The sequence below is a fragment of the Hevea brasiliensis genome, chromosome 8 (genome assembly GCF_030052815.1).
Source record: "Hevea brasiliensis isolate MT/VB/25A 57/8 chromosome 8, ASM3005281v1, whole genome shotgun sequence".
Lineage (NCBI taxonomy): Eukaryota > Viridiplantae > Streptophyta > Magnoliopsida > Malpighiales > Euphorbiaceae > Hevea > Hevea brasiliensis.
The window spans coordinates 10680060-10695986 of record NC_079500.1 but is presented as its reverse complement, the minus strand read 5'-3'; the positions used below and the strand labels follow the sequence as shown (position 1 = coordinate 10695986).

At 34.8% G+C, this 15927-nt stretch overlaps 3 protein-coding genes across 9 annotated transcripts; all 3 read right to left on the bottom strand.

Annotated features, from left to right (window-relative positions):
- Positions 1–1410: 1410 nt before the first annotated feature.
- On the bottom strand, positions 1411–4214 carry LOC110637936 (uncharacterized). The gene is made up of 2 exons (XM_021788326.2): positions 2863–4214; positions 1411–1843 (listed from the first exon to the last, which is right to left on the bottom strand). The coding sequence occupies exons 1-2, from the start codon at positions 3907–3909 to the stop codon at positions 1451–1453; spliced, it is 1440 nt and encodes a 479-aa protein (XP_021644018.2). The 5' UTR covers positions 3910–4214; the 3' UTR covers positions 1411–1450.
- A 671-nt stretch (positions 4215–4885) lies between these two features.
- On the bottom strand, positions 4886–7853 carry LOC131182284 (uncharacterized). Of its 5 annotated transcripts, none has more exons than XM_058151270.1 (3): positions 7117–7853; positions 5477–6533; positions 4886–5285 (listed from the first exon to the last, which is right to left on the bottom strand). In XM_058151270.1, exons 2-3 carry the CDS (start codon positions 6471–6473, stop codon positions 5257–5259), a joined length of 1026 nt encoding a protein of 341 aa, XP_058007253.1. In that variant the 5' UTR covers positions 6474–6533; positions 7117–7853; the 3' UTR covers positions 4886–5256. The 5 variants fall into 5 exon arrangements, with proteins under 5 accessions (XP_058007253.1, XP_058007252.1, XP_058007254.1 ...); XM_058151269.1 differs by having other exon boundaries at positions 5477–6530; positions 7117–7847; XM_058151271.1 differs by having other exon boundaries at positions 4886–5289; positions 5477–6530; positions 7117–7846.
- A 1963-nt stretch (positions 7854–9816) lies between these two features.
- LOC131182283 (2-oxoglutarate-dependent dioxygenase 19-like) lies at positions 9817–11771 on the bottom strand. Of its 3 annotated transcripts, XM_058151267.1 has the most exons (5): positions 11330–11771; positions 11003–11238; positions 10490–10619; positions 10292–10390; positions 9817–10203 (listed from the first exon to the last, which is right to left on the bottom strand). In XM_058151267.1, exons 1-5 carry the CDS (start codon positions 11606–11608, stop codon positions 9958–9960), a joined length of 990 nt encoding a protein of 329 aa, XP_058007250.1. In that variant the 5' UTR covers positions 11609–11771; the 3' UTR covers positions 9817–9957. The 3 variants fall into 3 exon arrangements, with proteins under 3 accessions (XP_058007250.1, XP_058007251.1, XP_058007249.1); XM_058151268.1 differs by lacking the exon at positions 10292–10390; XM_058151266.1 differs by having other exon boundaries at positions 10292–10619; positions 11330–11769.
- Between the last annotated feature and the right edge of the window lie 4156 nt (positions 11772–15927).

The following is a 15927-nucleotide window of genomic DNA, read 5'->3' as shown; positions in this document are numbered from 1 at the left end:
TTCATTATTTTTTCATTCCAACCGTGCTAAGTGATTGGACCCACTTCGCTTTTTTTTTAGTTCCAAAAATAATATGAAAAATTTTAATAAAATTATTTTAGACTGTAAAAAAAAGAATTTTCATTTTTTTATTTATTAGGGTTTAATTTTGCTATAAAATATTTTAAAATTATTTATGTGATGAGAGAGTGCACTTTTAATGTTACTTAAAAAAAATTAAGTCTCAATAAGCAAAAAATTATATATTTAATAATAATAATAATAATAATAATAATAATAATAATAATAGAGACAAAGCCCATCCGGATGTTACTTTTATTGTAGTTTGGCCCACTGCCTTTGGAGTGTCGAATCTAAGAATAGTTGGTCTCTTTGATGAGAATACTTTAGGCCCCATTGATTTCCCTTTTTTTTTTTTATAATCAATATTTTTTATTATTAAAAATAAAATCCAGGAAAATGATTTCTTATTATTTTTATGTTTATTAAAGGCCAAAGATTTAAATTCATCCCTCACCTTAAGTTTAAATCTGTTTCACAAAAAATAATTTATATTTTTTTATAAAATATTCTCTAAAATAATATTTTTTATAAAAATATTTTTATTATTTAATTATAATATTTAATTAATAATATATATTTATATCGTATAAATGTTATCATATTATAATAAGGTTATTAAAATTTAAAAATAAAATTTAATTTAATTTTTTTTAATCGAAAAAAAAAATTTCATTAACTCATTTTTTTTTAGTGTTCTAAATGCTAAAAAATATGAAAAATATTTTAAAAAATATTCTTTTATGAAACAAATGAAATATTAATATTAATAGTTAATAAGTCTCTAATATATGTTAGGATTAATAATTAGAGCTTTAAAATCTTGATTTAAATCAAATTAATCGTAAATATTGATTATTGATCTAATTGAACCCAAAACGGCTAGTGTGCTCTAATGACCTTGAAAAAATGTTCATCTTTTTTCTTTTTTGTTATCTTCTTCTGTTCAAAAGAAGCAAAGTGCTCCTGTTTCTTCTTCTTCTTCTTCCTTCAAACAAAAACGAGATAATAAAAACACCACCTTTGGCCAAGAAAATGCTGCTTCTGCAAATAAAAACACAATGCAAAAGTTCGTTTAGAAAGCCTACAACTGGGCTACTCTTTATCTTGTGTATAGAAAGCTCTAGGTCTAGTTTCAGCCCATTTAAAAGATGACAAAGGAAGAGGTTCAATTATGCTGGAGCTCACCCAAATAAAGCGATTAGCAATTCAACATATTCACCTGCTTATTGGAGAATTTTTTTTATTTAAACTCAGATAATTATGAATGTAAAATACAAAATATATGATAAAATTTATCTATTAAATTTATAGTTCTTACATATTTATATTTGGAATATATAGTAAATCAAAATTAGGCAAGAGTTTCCTATTATGGGGATTATAGTACTTAGCTACAAGCACAACTAGAAGTTGAAGCAGTACTCTTATTTGATACCTCAACCGTCTTTCTTGTTTTGACTTCATTGAGAACATTTTTAGCCCACTTAGAAAAGTAAGTCTCATTCAATCCAATTTTACCACCTTTGTAAACAGACATGCACCGGCGGTCATCTTCCGGGAAAGGGCAGGGTTCGCCCTCAGGGTCTCGCCATGCACCTTGGTGTTTCATCCCAGACCAGCTAGCAATCCAGTGGTAAACATATTGACCTACACCAGCAAGTTTTAACCATCCTTTTGGGAAGAATTCCATCACACTGCTATTTCTGTCCATTAGGAACATGTTGGTTAATTGAGCACCATGGGGTGATGCTAGAATATCTGTCAAGCTCATCAGCTTCACCTGGATAAATATGTAAAAATTAATAATAATAAAATAAAAAATAATCAATTACCATACACATTACCTCCATTAATTGATAACTAATATAAGATTTAATTTTTTATTGATTATTTAATTTCAACTGAAATTACAGTTCAAAACTTTATAATTTTTAAGACAGCTTCAGTATCATTGAAGGCTCAAAGTTTAATGATAGCACTTCAAAACGTATTCATATTTTTTGCTATAAGAGAAAATTCTAAAAATGAATGGAAAAATATTTAATTTTAAAAAGTTTGATTGATATTATAGGCATGATCACATCTCATATTTTAAGGCAAAATCACACATAATCACTTAATTTTATAATTATTTTTATAAAAATTAATAAACTTTAATTTCTTTTATAAAAGCTATTAAACTTCAATTTGATTTCATAAAAATCATTGTAACCCAAAATTAAAGGTTTTCATGTTAATTTAACGACTTATCAACTATTTTATAAATAAAATTAATTTAAAAATCATTAATTTTCAGTTACAGTGACTTTTATGAAATCAAATTGAAGTTCAATAAATTTTATTAAAGAAATTAAAGTTTAATAATTTTTTATGAAAACACTAATAAAATTAAGTGACCGCGTGCTATAATTACCTTTTATGTAATATTCAAATTATTTCCAACTAAACGTGATATGCATAAATTAATGAAAAGAAATAAAGAAAAGAAAAAGCTTTTATATGAGCTATTGTGGCAATTTCTTACTAATAGTTAAGTTAGCCAAAATTAAGTTACACTCAAACTCTTCAGAAAATGAGGACTGGCTTTACATGTGTTCTCCCATGTGACCTACAAGTCTTGCGCACCACTCATCAATAAAGCTTTCTTCAAAGAGCAAACTTTGTAAAAGAAAAATGTTGAATGGAGCTAATTAATGAGGCAATAGATGGATTAATCATGGCAGGGAAAATTGACTAACATATGAAAAATTAGAAACAAATTACTTCCAGTTGCTAGCAATTAAGGATAATTTGGCTAACCTGCTCGCAGAAAGTAAGATTATTGGAGTAGGCCACCATCAACTTGCAACCCTCTACCTTTGCACACTCCTTTTCAAAGATGCCAATCACTGCAGACTCATTCCTGAAAGATCTGGGACCTGTTCTCATAAATAAGGTCAACCCAATTCCTGGCAATCCCTTGTTATTGATTCTTGCATCTTCCAAGCTCACATTACAATAAGCCCTAGCCTTACACCTCATGTAATCATAAGTCTCCATCCTCCTCACCCTTGACATGCCACCCTCATTATGCCTCATCACCACAGCTTTTTCAAAGCAAATTGGCTCACTATTATTAGCCCATTCAAATCCTTCAATAAATGGTTCTCCATCAAATGTTGCCTCAGTCAGGGTCCTTAGCCATGCACCCATTTTGAACCTAAGCTCACCCCAATGGTACAAAATCCATCTGCTAGGAGATTCACACTCATTTCTTATATGCCACGCAACAAATGGTACCACAGCAGATAACCCATGCCAGATATTATCATAGTTGTAATGGTTATATGACACAAAGGTTAAACCTTTCAGGAGAGTAGCATTGAAAGGTAGGGTTTCAGGCCAAGCTAAGGCATAGGAATTCCAAGACCCATCGTGGGTATCACGTCCTTTCAAGCAAAGTAGCCTACCATTAGAGGATTGTGAAGGAAACTGCTGGTATTGTACCTCACCTTCTTCACGAGTATCATACATGGAGCTCATGAACCATGTGTGGCCTTGCAGGGCCTTTTCTTGGTAACGCAAATCCTTAAGTGGGAGAAACGTGACTGCTTGCCTAAGCTTTTCAGCCATGGACGTGAGTTCCTGGGTGCTGGTGGTGACTTTCTGCCACTGATGCATAAGAAACCATGGTGATGAAGAAGAAGGTGGGGTGTGGAGGGATTGGATTTGGAAGAGAGTAAAGAGAGCGACACAGGTGACTAGGAGGAAGATGGAGAGGCAAAGTGGCGACATAGAGTGTTGTTTATGGGCTTTCTTGGGGCTATGGTTTTGGAGTCTGGTAAGCACTGGTGGTGCTTTGGCCATGGATATGTGAAAGGCTAGTTAGTTTCTCTCTCTTCAAAAGTGATAAATGATGAGTAGCAACTCAGATTCCCATATCATATGCATATTCTGTTGCTCACAAATCCCAAGAGAAAGAATTAATGGTTTTAAACAAAAAAGAAACAAATAAGGGAGCTAAGTTAAGAATTAATGTGTCAAGAGGAACTAGATGATCAAAAGAAGAAAATAGAAAGGGAAAAAGAAAGAGGAACAAATCATGTGAATGAAAGTGGTAACTTATATAAGTGAATGACAGTCATGTTTAATGAAAGAGAATTGAAATAACTACTTACATTTGCATTTTTCTACACACATCTGTACATTTTTATAATGGCACATACTTGCGTTTAATTAATGTAGTATTTTTTTTTTCGACTTCAATTAAAATTCAAACTTAAGACCGTAGAGTATTAAAAACTATTTCAATATCACCTTACAGTTTAAAAAACGATTCCAATACTATTAAATAAAATATTTACTGCATTATAGTAGACACATCTTCTAGTTAGCAAAAGGTCTCCAATCCCATTAGGAAATTAGAATTCAATTAGAAGAACAAGATCCAAGAATTTCGTTATCAATCATATGAATTTTGGGTTTTGTTTGACTTGTAAATTGAAATTTCAGGGAAAGAGGAAGGATTGCGTGAAAGAGGCGAATGCCAAAATGGGAATCCTCAGGAAAATACAAGCTGAAACCTCAAGTTACTTAGGAATGATTTTTACATTTATTTGGAACTTTTTGCACAATAACTAAGAGGTCCTTATTCAATATCTTTTCAAGTCCACTTAAAATCAGAGCCCAGATTCAAAGTGAAGGTTTTCATTTTTATTTTTATTTTCCATAATAGAATAGTGATGCCAAGCAAGCATATTTGCTATCACAGCAGTGCATTCATCTAACCATGAACCCTAACACTAATAATTGCACATGTTTACTCAGTTCAAAAAATGAGAAATAAAGGAAAAGATACAAACACATTCTATTTACAGGAAATTTATTACAATACATATTTTCACAATATGCCAGGCTAAACATAAAAATAGATCAAACACTTTGATTAAATATTACCAGCTTAACCCTCTAAAAAGAAAAAAAAAAATTATGAGTTAACACTTCATTTCACTTAGATTTGGTCATCGATTTTGTTCAATGATTTAGAGGATCAAGATCATATCACAGGGTGCTAAAAATTGACCATGGCCATGTCTAATTTCACCCCTTAAGCCATATCAGAATATTTTTTTCAAAGGATTCATCAATTCTACATGCTTGGCTCTGTGATCTTGAGTTGTTTTTGGGTTGGTTCTCTTGGGCCCTGAGATTGTATTAATCCTTATGATTTAATGAATGAATTCCTGCCTTCAAGAAAGAAAAAAAAAACAATGTTAATATCCTATCAAAGTCTAAAATAAAATCTAGTCCAGACATAAAACACAAAAACTTCATGCTGCAGGAGACATGAAACCAGGTTTGAAAAACCTGCACGACAACCTGAATCAACCCAAAAGGTAAAAACACCTCCAAAATCTTCAAGCATCAGATCCACCTGTAGGAGAAGTTCCCTGTTGCTTGAACTCTGCATCAACTTTCTTCAAGAACTGATCCCAACCACTCCCTGGACTAGTATCCAAATAATCCTGTGGAACTGCTGTTTTCAGCCCTGGCCGAATTCCACATTGGCTCTCCACAATTCTGAAGTCCACACTGTTCCCTTCTCTCGCATTCTGCCCTAATTCCTCCCAAGTAAAAAGCAATGGAAGTGTAAATGCACCCCAAGGATTAAAATCCACAATTTTAACACGCTCATCCCTGGTGACATAAATATCAAATGTGTAATTCTCTGACTCAAAATTCAGCCTCACATTATCCATAAATAAATTCTCAATCAGCAGTTGAAGATCACTTTTCTTCTCAAGGAGAACAGGATAAAATGTAGTGACTTCACGCTGTGAGATGCCAACGAGGTGATGACCCCAAACAAAGCAACGGAATTCCATCTCAGGCAACAAAGATGAATACCACTTGCGGAGTGCAAGGAAGAAATTTGGGGGTCTTGACATGGTTTTGTTGCTGCATGAATCATAGGCATGGCACAAATCATGGACCAACGAATCAGATGACCGAAGCAATAATGCAATCTCACTGAATGAAGTGCAACAGAGGGTTCCAGATGTGCTAATCCAAGCTGAGTCTTTTGGGGAACTCCAGTTCAGCTTAGGAAAAACTGCACCTCCAAGGATTTCAATTGATTCCTTAATCTTCAATTCAAGTTCTGGGAAAGATGGGGGTGATACAGGTTGCTCTGCTTCATCTCCTGACCCTTCTGACACTTGATAATCCTCTTCATCTATAGGATTATGAATTCTATTGGGTAAAGCATCTTCATTAGAGACAGAAATGGGTAGTATAAAGGGCCCTACATCATCAAGAAGGTACTCAACAAAAGATTCTGGAAGCTCATGAATTATAGTTCTGATAGATACAGACTTGAATTTTGGGTACCATTCCTGAATCTGGCACCAGTTCACTTCTTCTGTCCTCATCGTCAAGATAATAAACAACCTTGTATTTATGTAACTACTGCTTTATTGACCTCCTCACTGCTATCAAACATAGAAAAAGATGCACATGATTAGTAAACAAGTATCAAACATCCATGGCCAAAAAGTATCAAACATCCAATTAAACTGAGGCTAATCATTGTCATCATGATTATAGAAATGACTGTCTGCAGGAACCTAATCATTACCATCATCACTAGCGAACACACCAAAAGGATTGATCAAAGTAAATAAACTGAGGCTACTTGTATGTATATAAGTTAAGATTCAAAGAAAATAACACCTGAAGCAAATAAACTATAGGAAAGCAAATTGGATAACTTTTGCTGACCTTCATTTTGACAAGGTTCAATGCAACTATAGAGGATCTTAATCTAATTTATGCTTAAATTGGCTGTCTTCAACAAAGTCTCAAACCAACCTAACGAAAAAATAATAATAATAAACTTTATCTATGTCTGCAATTCAAATACTCTGAGCAAATATTAAACCCAATTGAAATCCCCTCTTAAGTGTATTTCCACAAATTTAAAGTCATCAAAGCTAAACAAATCATATTTAGAAACAGAATCCAGCTCAACAAAGCATGTCTACAAACAAAACAATCAGTCTGGAGAGAGTTTACCTCAGTTTAATAGTATTCGAATTGGGGAAATGTTTGAATCTCCCTCGAATGGACTTCCTCCAATCGGGTAATTCTTGGGTCAGTGAAGATACTGAAACTCTGAAAGAGAACGACTTGGAAAGAAGGAAGCGAGGAAGAGGTGTAAGTAGCTATTACGACTCCTGCAGTTCAATCTAAACAGACAACAACTGTAACGGCTTGAAAGTAGCGGCTGGTGAATGGAAACGTCGGGAATAGAGAGGGAGAACGCCAAAGGTGACCGACAATGATGGCGGCGGCTTCAAAGCAATCAGTTCCCGGTGGATGAAGGGCAGAAATTTTGTAAGAGAAAAGAAACCGAAACTGCGATGCGATGGCGCCTTTCGCCTCGACCGACAGTGGGATTAAAACGACGTAGTTTAGAACTAAAGGGTTTTTCTCATGTAAACGACGTAGTTTATTTCTTCACTTAACTCGGGCCCGGAGTCTATATGCTTGAGTTTGCACCCCAAGTAGCTAGCTACTGAGATGAACATTGGGAGAACCAATCTCCACGCGGCGAATTAACTCGAATCGCTCATCATCTCCGACGAGAAAAGGTTCTTCATCGAAGTCCTTAATATCTATTACTGTTTGCATTATACAATTTGGAAAAAATAAAGGAAATTTGTTGTTTTGCTCTCCTGCTTTTCTCTTTTTTGTTTTTTTTTTTCCCTTTTCTAGTATAATATCCATTTTTAGGGTTTTGTTAATACCAATGTTAGTTTTCGTTGATTATTTTGCGTCGTTGTCTTTGGTGGTTTAGGTGTAAGTTTGTTTGATTAAGACATCGTTTGTGGGTATACTTATTTTTCGATCATTTGGGTTCAACATGGAGGGAAAGTCAGATTCTAACCAAAAATGAGAGAGGGGAAAAACAGGCCCAGAGAGCGTAGTGTGCAATTTGCAGCTATGTAAACTTGTGTTTGGTCGGAGAAAATGGGATAAAGTTTTTTTTTTTTTAATTATTTTTGCTACATTATCAGAAAGTTCATTAAGCTGTAGGGTACAATTTCTTCTCTTTCTTTCTCTTTTAAGAATTTTTGAACTGGAATTTCATATTGTATTAGCATCTTCGAGGGATGGATTATTTAACTTGTCTTGCTCAGAAGTGCTCTAGTGTCTGCTGGCAATTGAGTTGGTTGTGTTTTTGCATTGCTTTTAATAACATGGGAGCTGGTGGTGTTGATGGCATATGGAAAAGCAAGAAATTTTAAAACAAAAAATGTGTAAAAATATAAGGGTAATGGAGAGTGTGTTTATGGCTCTTAGACTAGTATGCAATTCATAATTGTGCATTGGTTTCGATCATTCAAAAACTTCACCAATGATACGGAGATCATAAGTATAATTGGAACACAATGCTTCTAACAAAGGCAGTGTGGCCAGCCAAGACTGGTGTAGGAATTTACTATAGTTGACACTAAAAGTTTTCTGCAATATGTGGAAAATTCCAGAGATTTCTTGTGGAAAATACTGGAGAGTATGTCTTTGGCTGGCACTGTCGTTTATTGTTATTATTGTCTCTCGCTTGCTAAAAAATTGAACATGGGATTGGGGTGATACAGTGATGTTTCTTTATTTTTTTGTGAATTTATCTCGCCTGCTTTCCCTCTTTTTTTTTTTTTGTTCCCTAGTGTAAACTTCTACAGAAATGTACATTAATGCAGTCAGAAGCTAGCCATGGATAAAAAGAGATCCTCTATTAAGTATGGAGAAACTTTGGCTGTAACAAGACAAAAGAATTAATATTTTCTTGGTTTATAGGCTATCTATGGTATTTGTGCAGCTAAATAAAGTTCAATTGAAATTCATGCAATGGATACTTTCAACATAATTCTTGCTGCCTTTGGGCTTAATGATTATGCTGCTATTTTCTAGCAGTTCCTATCTTTTGGATCATATTCATTTGTCTCCTAGAATGAGCTAACTGAACTATTGGATAAAATTTTTTATCTTTGTAGTTAATACATGTACACAGCTGTAGGGACAAGTACATATGCAATGGCACTACCTAGTTAATGCAAGGGGTAGATAGCCCATCTGCTATAAGTCAGTTATTGAAGCAATGCACTTAAATTTTTTTTTTTTTTCATTATGTTTTGTTGGCTAATTTCATGTATCTAATGAGATTCCTTTAGGCTGTTTTTCTAATCTGAGATTTCTGAAGTGTGTCAATTTCAAAGGTTGCTAAAACATTGAATATCTATGTTTAAGAAGAGTAATTGTTTTATAAAAGTTTTATCATGAACTAAGATAATAAATAGAATCTTGTGCTAACTCAGATTTTGTATTCCATTCTCTTTCCCTACTATCTTTAACTTCCTTCGTTAGTGTTGTTTAATAGATCTCTCTTCATGGTAAAATTTTAAAAGCAATGCTAGATTGCAAGGCATTGGCATTGTCAATCTAGCACTTTGCAACAAATCCATAGTCACTTGTTACATATATTCAACACATGATTAAAGCACATTTAATTTTGAAGCCTGATTCTAATTTTCTAGCTTTGCCGGAGCTCACCAGAGAAGTAGGAAATGACGCCTCCGAGAGACAAAACAAGAGAAATCCCCTTCTCAACTCCGAATTTTTTTGTGGTAGAACAACAAAGATAAAATTCTCTGCCACCGGCAGCAGAGTAACAATTATAATACCAGAGAGCAATGCCAATGAGGAACGACAGACTTCTTTGTACGAATGTATGGATTTCTCTTGGCGAAATATAAAGTTCAGGTCACAAAGAAACACCATAGTTTAAGATACAAGTAACAATTATTTTGGAAAACTCCCAACACCATCAGGCTTCAATACTTTGGCAGCTAGACCTCAAATTCGTACTTGATCCAAGCAGGATTTCCCATCCAGCTTGCTGCTTTGCTGAAGCTCCAAGTATTTCCCATACTTCATTTCAATATACGCTGGTGCATTCCCTTCTCGGTCTAGCAACTCTGGTGCAGGAGTAACGACTGAATCTAGTGAAGGTCCATGTGCCATGGCTAAGGATATTCTTGCAGCTTTCTTGTTCACAACCGCTCGATGTTCAACGCTCTTGTACTTTCCATTACTCAAAATCTATAGCAAAGAAAATGATGTTTCAACAGAGGCAATGAGCATAATATTTTTCAAGTTCTAAAATAAGCAAGGCAGGAAATGCTTGCACCTCAAGATGATCTCCTGTGTTAACCAGAAAGGAATTGGGGTAGCCATTCATATTGACCCACTTCCCTTTGTGTTGCACTTGAAGGCCACTAACTCCATTCTGTATTAGAATGGTCAAGAGGCCATGATCCGAGTGAGAGGGCAGGCCCATTGCAAGTTCTGGTTGTGTGCAAGGTGGGTAGTAGTTTGCTATACTGACCTGTAGGCCTTGCTCCAAATTCAGTGCTTTGTCTATGTAATTTGTTCCCAATCCCAAGCTCTCTGATATCCCTTTTAGTAATTCTCTTGCTACTTCTCTTACTCTTTTGGAGTATTCTAACAGATTCTCACTACATCAATAAAGTTGATGCAAAAATTAGAGCATTAGCCTTCTACATTCCACGAATTTTGGCCGTTGCAACTTGCTAGAGTTAATGAATTGTCATTTTATGTTTAACCCCCTTATCATATGCCAAGTGGATATTGATCATTAATCAGAAAAAGTCAAACATTCCAGCAAAAAAAGACAAGAATGAAAGGGGCTATCACAATCATGTCCAGTGCATGATATCCAACAATAGATTGGATTCACCCACAGTTCCACATGATGTCAGTCATGACAACCAGTGATGAATCAACTACAGCTCATAAATTGTCAGAATTTTTTTTATTTTTGTTTATAATTTCATTTCTCCTGTTTGCTAAGGTTGTTAAGAAAGGTAGCAACATTTACCTGAACTCAGCAGGTTTGCTGGGTGAGTGAAACACGGGATGTACAAAGAGCTTGAGAAAATCCCTCCAACAAAAGACCTTCTCCACTGAAGTATTAAAGCTGGTGCCACACCGTATTGGGTCTAATACATGCTTACCTTCATACTCCTGCTTCTCCTCCTCCGGCAGATCAAAAAATTCTCTACATGCATCAATCATTGATCTCATTAGTCTCTCTGGTACTCCATGATTGATCACCTGGAATCAATAAAACTTTTAAACACTTGAGGCAAAAGGGTGAAAAAATAAACTAAAGAAAAACAGTTGTAAAAAAAAAAAAAAGTTATACCATGAAGAAGCCCCAATACTGACATGCTTTGCGAAGGTCATGAATGATTTTGGACCGTTGATCAGGACTACTTGAAATAAGAAGAGAGTAGTCTATGACAGGAACAGGCTCTTCTGTGTCTGAAACTACTTGGTCATGGGAATTGAGGGTGAAAGTGTGAGTGGATGGGATGTTGGTGAGACCAGGTGACTCAGCTAGTAGTTTGATGATGCTAGTTATTCTCTTGGATGGTGTTGTAGGAGATGCTTGGGTGGCAACCAGTGGAGCTGTTTCAGCCATGGGGGCAGAGAGAGAAAGAGAGAGACACACACACAAGGCTGATTGCCGAGTGAATTAGATTCTGGTGAAACAGTGATCAATTATATGCAAGAAGTATTGGGATACAATTGCATAACAATAAAGAAAGCTAAGAAGTGAACTCAGAATGTAATCCGTCAATTGTTGAAAATAATGAAAGATGTTGGAAATCTGTGGGGAAAAGACAAATTATATATGTGATGGCTGCCTGATTTTTAGAAACTGAGATGTTTGGCATCAAAGTTTGTGAAAATTCATATATATTTATTATTTATTATTATTTTATTTTAATTAATTAATAATAATTTAATATATTTATAAAAAATATATATTTTTTATTAGATGGTCTGCTTATTTATTTTTAGATATATATATTATATTTGAAATTAAATATATATCTGCAATCTGAACAATCCAGTTCAATAATAACTCTTATCTCATTCTACACCTAATAGGACTCTTGAAATATATATATATATACTCTAATCATCTCTTCTGCTAAACTTTGCTCTCAAAACCTGTTTGTCACATCCTTTTTCCTATCAAATACTCTAAACAGGAATTCTCATTATCTTTTAAATTATTTTTATATATGTATATATATATATATAAATATATAAATTTACTATTTATAATCTGATGTGCGCAGAGAATTCTTAAATTTTTACTTCTCTATTCATCACATTTGATTCTGTTTTCAAGGTAAAAATCCTCATTTTTTATTCAATAATGGGTGAATTTGATTTTATTTTCTTTCCTCGATTTGTTACAACTACTCTAGAAATTTTTTTTTTTCCTTTGATCATTGGTATTGAATTAAGTTGATCATGATTACTGTGAGATAGTAACCTTCAATTTAGATTATATATATATATATATTTAAATCTTTATACCTTCGTCCACGTCCGTATATATATATAAAACCTTTATTCTCTGTTCGTCCCTTCACTCTCTATTCGTCCACGTTCTTCCACCCAATATATATATATATATTAAAATTATTTTATTTTATTATTATTTAATATTTTTCTTTTATATTTTGGGTATGTAGGAGATTTAAATATTCATTCTGTCAGCTAAAATTGTCTCTCTTTTATTGAATCTAGCTATTATGTTGGAGGTTCCAGGTGAGTGGTAATTATAGTACATGGCATCGTTTTAGTCCCTTTTAAAATTTCTTAGCATTAAGTTTGTTATTAAATGAAATTTTAAATCAATATTTTAACAAATATTTTATATGTGATTTTCTAGAGTTTTATTTTATTATTGAATTTTATTTTGATTTTGATTAAATAATTGATTTTGTCAACTATCTCTGCATTAGACCCATTAGGATTCCGGGAACAGGCCTTTAATGTATTTATATTGATTGATATTTGACTATAAAATTTACCGATGTGTTACTGAATTGATTTGAGATTGATTTGATTTTATTGCTTCAGATATCTGCGTCCTTCGTACTTTTTCACCTGTCTTAATTTGGCTCACATTTTCAAATTTAATGCTTGTTTATTAAAATGAATAGGTGGCTGGGTCTATTAGACGTAAGAGAAGAACTAGGGCCAAGGGTCTTAATGGTGCAAACCTTGATCCAACAGGGGAGGTACCACTTCAAACTATTAATCAGACATCTGAACAGACGCTTATGGGTAAGACTGAGGCACAACCATTCCTTTGTTTCCCTATACTTTTCCATGATATTTAGTACACCACCTAATTTGTTAGAGTATCCTTTATCTGTATCAACACCTATGAGGAACGCAATAGACACTAATATGGTGTATAGGGGATGTATAGTTCACATTAGAGATAGGGAATTAGCTACAAATCTTGTTTCTTTAGATATATTTGAGTTTGATGTGATTTTAGGCATGGATTGGTTAGCCACTTATCACATTTCATTGGATTGTCATAGTAAAGTTGTACTATTTAAAATTCCTGGGGAGGCAGAATTTCAATTTCAGGGAGATCACAGTATAGCCTCTAGTAATCTTATCTCCGTAGTGAGTGCTAGACGATTATTACGAAAGATGTGTAAAGGGTATCTAGCTTATGTTAGAGATGTTCAGGTAGAAGGTGCAGGTTTGGAGAATGTTGCAGTGGTTAAGGAATTTCCTGATGTGTTTCCAGAAGATTTATTAGGTTTACCCCCAGAGCGAGAGGTAGAGTTTGGTATAGACTTAGTTCCTGGAATTGAGCCCATATCTATGCCACCTTATCGTATGGCACCCGCAGAACTTAAGGAGTTGAAGGAGCAACTACAGGACCTACTAGATAAGGGGTTTATTCGCCCTAGTGTTTCTCCATGGGGTGCTCCAGTGTTATTTGTATGGAAGAAGGATGTGTCTTTGAGAATGTGCATTGATTATAGGCAATTGAATAAGGTGACTGTGCATAATAAGTATCCTCTTCCACGCATAGATGACCTGTTTGACCAACTTCAAGGTGCAAAGTATTTTTCCAAGATTGATCCTCGATCTGGGTATCATCAATTGAGGGTCAAAAAAGAAGACATACTCAAGACGGCCTTTAAGACTAGGTATGGACACTATGAATCTATCTCTTGTAATGTCTTTTGGTCTTACCAATGCTCCAGCCACTTTTATGGATCTCATGAACAGAGTTTTCAAGCCTTTCTTAGATCAATTTGCTATAGTATTCATCGATGACATTCTAGTGTACTCAAAGAGTAAGGAGGAGCATGAACAGCATTTGAGAATTGTCCTTCAGACCTTACGAGAACACAAGCTATATGCCAAGTTCTCAAAATGTGAGTTTTGGTTAGATAGTGTGGCTTTCTTAGGCCATACAATATCTAAGGATGGGGTGTGCGTTGATAAGAAGAAAGTTGAGGCAGTGCTTCATTGGCCTAGACCCACAACTGTGTCAGAAATTTATAGTTTCTTGGGTTTAGCTGGGTATTATAGACGGTTTGTTCAAGACTTCTCTCGTATTGCAGCACCTTTAACTAAGTTGACACAGAAGAATGTGAAATTTCAGTGGTCTGAGGCTTATGAAAAAAGTTTTCAGGAGCTTAAGACTCGTTTAACTACAGCACCAGTGTTAGCCCTTCCATCTGGATCAGGGGGTTATGTAGTATATTGTGATGCTTCTAGGATTGGTTTAGGATGTGTTTTGATGCAGCATGGACGGGTTATTGCATATGCTTCTCGTCAGTTAAAAAGGCACGAGCAGAATTATCCAACTCATGATTTGGAAATGGCTGCAGTAATTTTTGCTTTGAAAATCTGGAGGCACTATTTGTATGGTGAGACTTGTGAAATTTTCACTGACCACAAAAGTCTCAAATACATTTTTGACTAAAGTGATCTTAATCTTAGGCGAAGAAGATGGGTAGAATTGCTGAAGGATTATGATTGCACCATACAGTATCACCCTGGAAAGGCTAATGTGGTGGCTGATGCTCTAAGCAGGAAGTCTTCTGGTTGTTTAGCCCATATATCTACCAAGATGAGGCCTTTGATTGGTGAATTACATGAGTTGCTAGATCAGGGAGTAGAGTTTGAAATCATAGCTAGATCACTCTTAGCACATTTTCGAGTTAGGCCTATCTTGATTGATCGAATTAAGGTTGCTCAAAAGAGGGATTCTCAGCTGTGTGAGATTATAGATAATATTCATCAAGACCAAGCTCAAGGATTGATGTTGAATGATGATGGAGTTCTTCGTTATGGCACTAGACTTTGTGTCCCCAATGTTGATGAGTTGAGAAGAGAAATCATGGAGGAGGCACACCATTCTTCTTACACAGTACACCCAGGTTCAACTAAGATGTACCGTGATTTAAGGGAGCATTATTGGTGGGGTGGCATGAAGAGGGATATTGCAGACTTTGTTGCTAAATGTTTGACTTGTCAGCAGGTTAAGGCAGAACATCAGAGACCATCTGGGTTACTTCAGCCATTGCCTATTCCCGAGTGGAAGTGGGAGCATATTGCCATGGACTTTGTTGTGGGTTTACCTAGTACACGAGGTGGTTACAATGCAATATGGGTGATAGTGGACAGATTGACAAAATCTGCTCATTTCCTTCCTGTGAAGACTACATATGACTTTGCTAAACTTGCACAGTTGTATATACACAAGATTGTTAGTCTTCATGGAGTTCTAGTTTCCATTGTCTCTGATCGTGGTACTCAGTTTACTTCTCGATTTTGGAAGAAATTCCAAGAAGCTTTAGGAACACGAGTAGACTTTAGTACTGCTTTTCACCTCGCACGGATGGACAAATGAAAGGACCATACAGATATTAGAGGACATGCTTCGTGCATGCGTTATGG

Excerpts from the sequence above, each read along its gene's own strand:
- LOC110637936 (XM_021788326.2), bottom strand. The coding sequence starts at position 3,909 with ATGGCCAAAGCACCACCAGTGCTTACCAGACTCCAAAACCATAGCCCC. Across the intron at positions 1,844-2,862 it reads ATCTTACTTTCTGCGAGCAG|GTGAAGCTGATGAGCTTGAC; the intron begins GTTAGCCAAATT and ends ATATTTATCCAG.
- LOC131182284 (XM_058151270.1), bottom strand. The coding sequence starts at position 6,473 with ATGAGGACAGAAGAAGTGAACTGGTGCCAGATTCAGGAATGGTACCCA. Across the intron at positions 5,286-5,476 it reads ACAGGGAACTTCTCCTACAG|GAATTCATTCATTAAATCAT; the intron begins GTGGATCTGATG and ends TCTTGAAGGCAG.
- LOC131182283 (XM_058151266.1), bottom strand. The coding sequence starts at position 11,608 with ATGGCTGAAACAGCTCCACTGGTTGCCACCCAAGCATCTCCTACAACA. Across the intron at positions 10,620-11,002 it reads AGCAAACCTGCTGAGTTCAG|TGAGAATCTGTTAGAATACT; the intron begins GTAAATGTTGCT and ends TTATTGATGTAG. Across the intron at positions 10,204-10,291 it reads ACACAGGAGATCATCTTGAG|ATTTTGAGTAATGGAAAGTA; the intron begins GTGCAAGCATTT and ends TCTTTGCTATAG.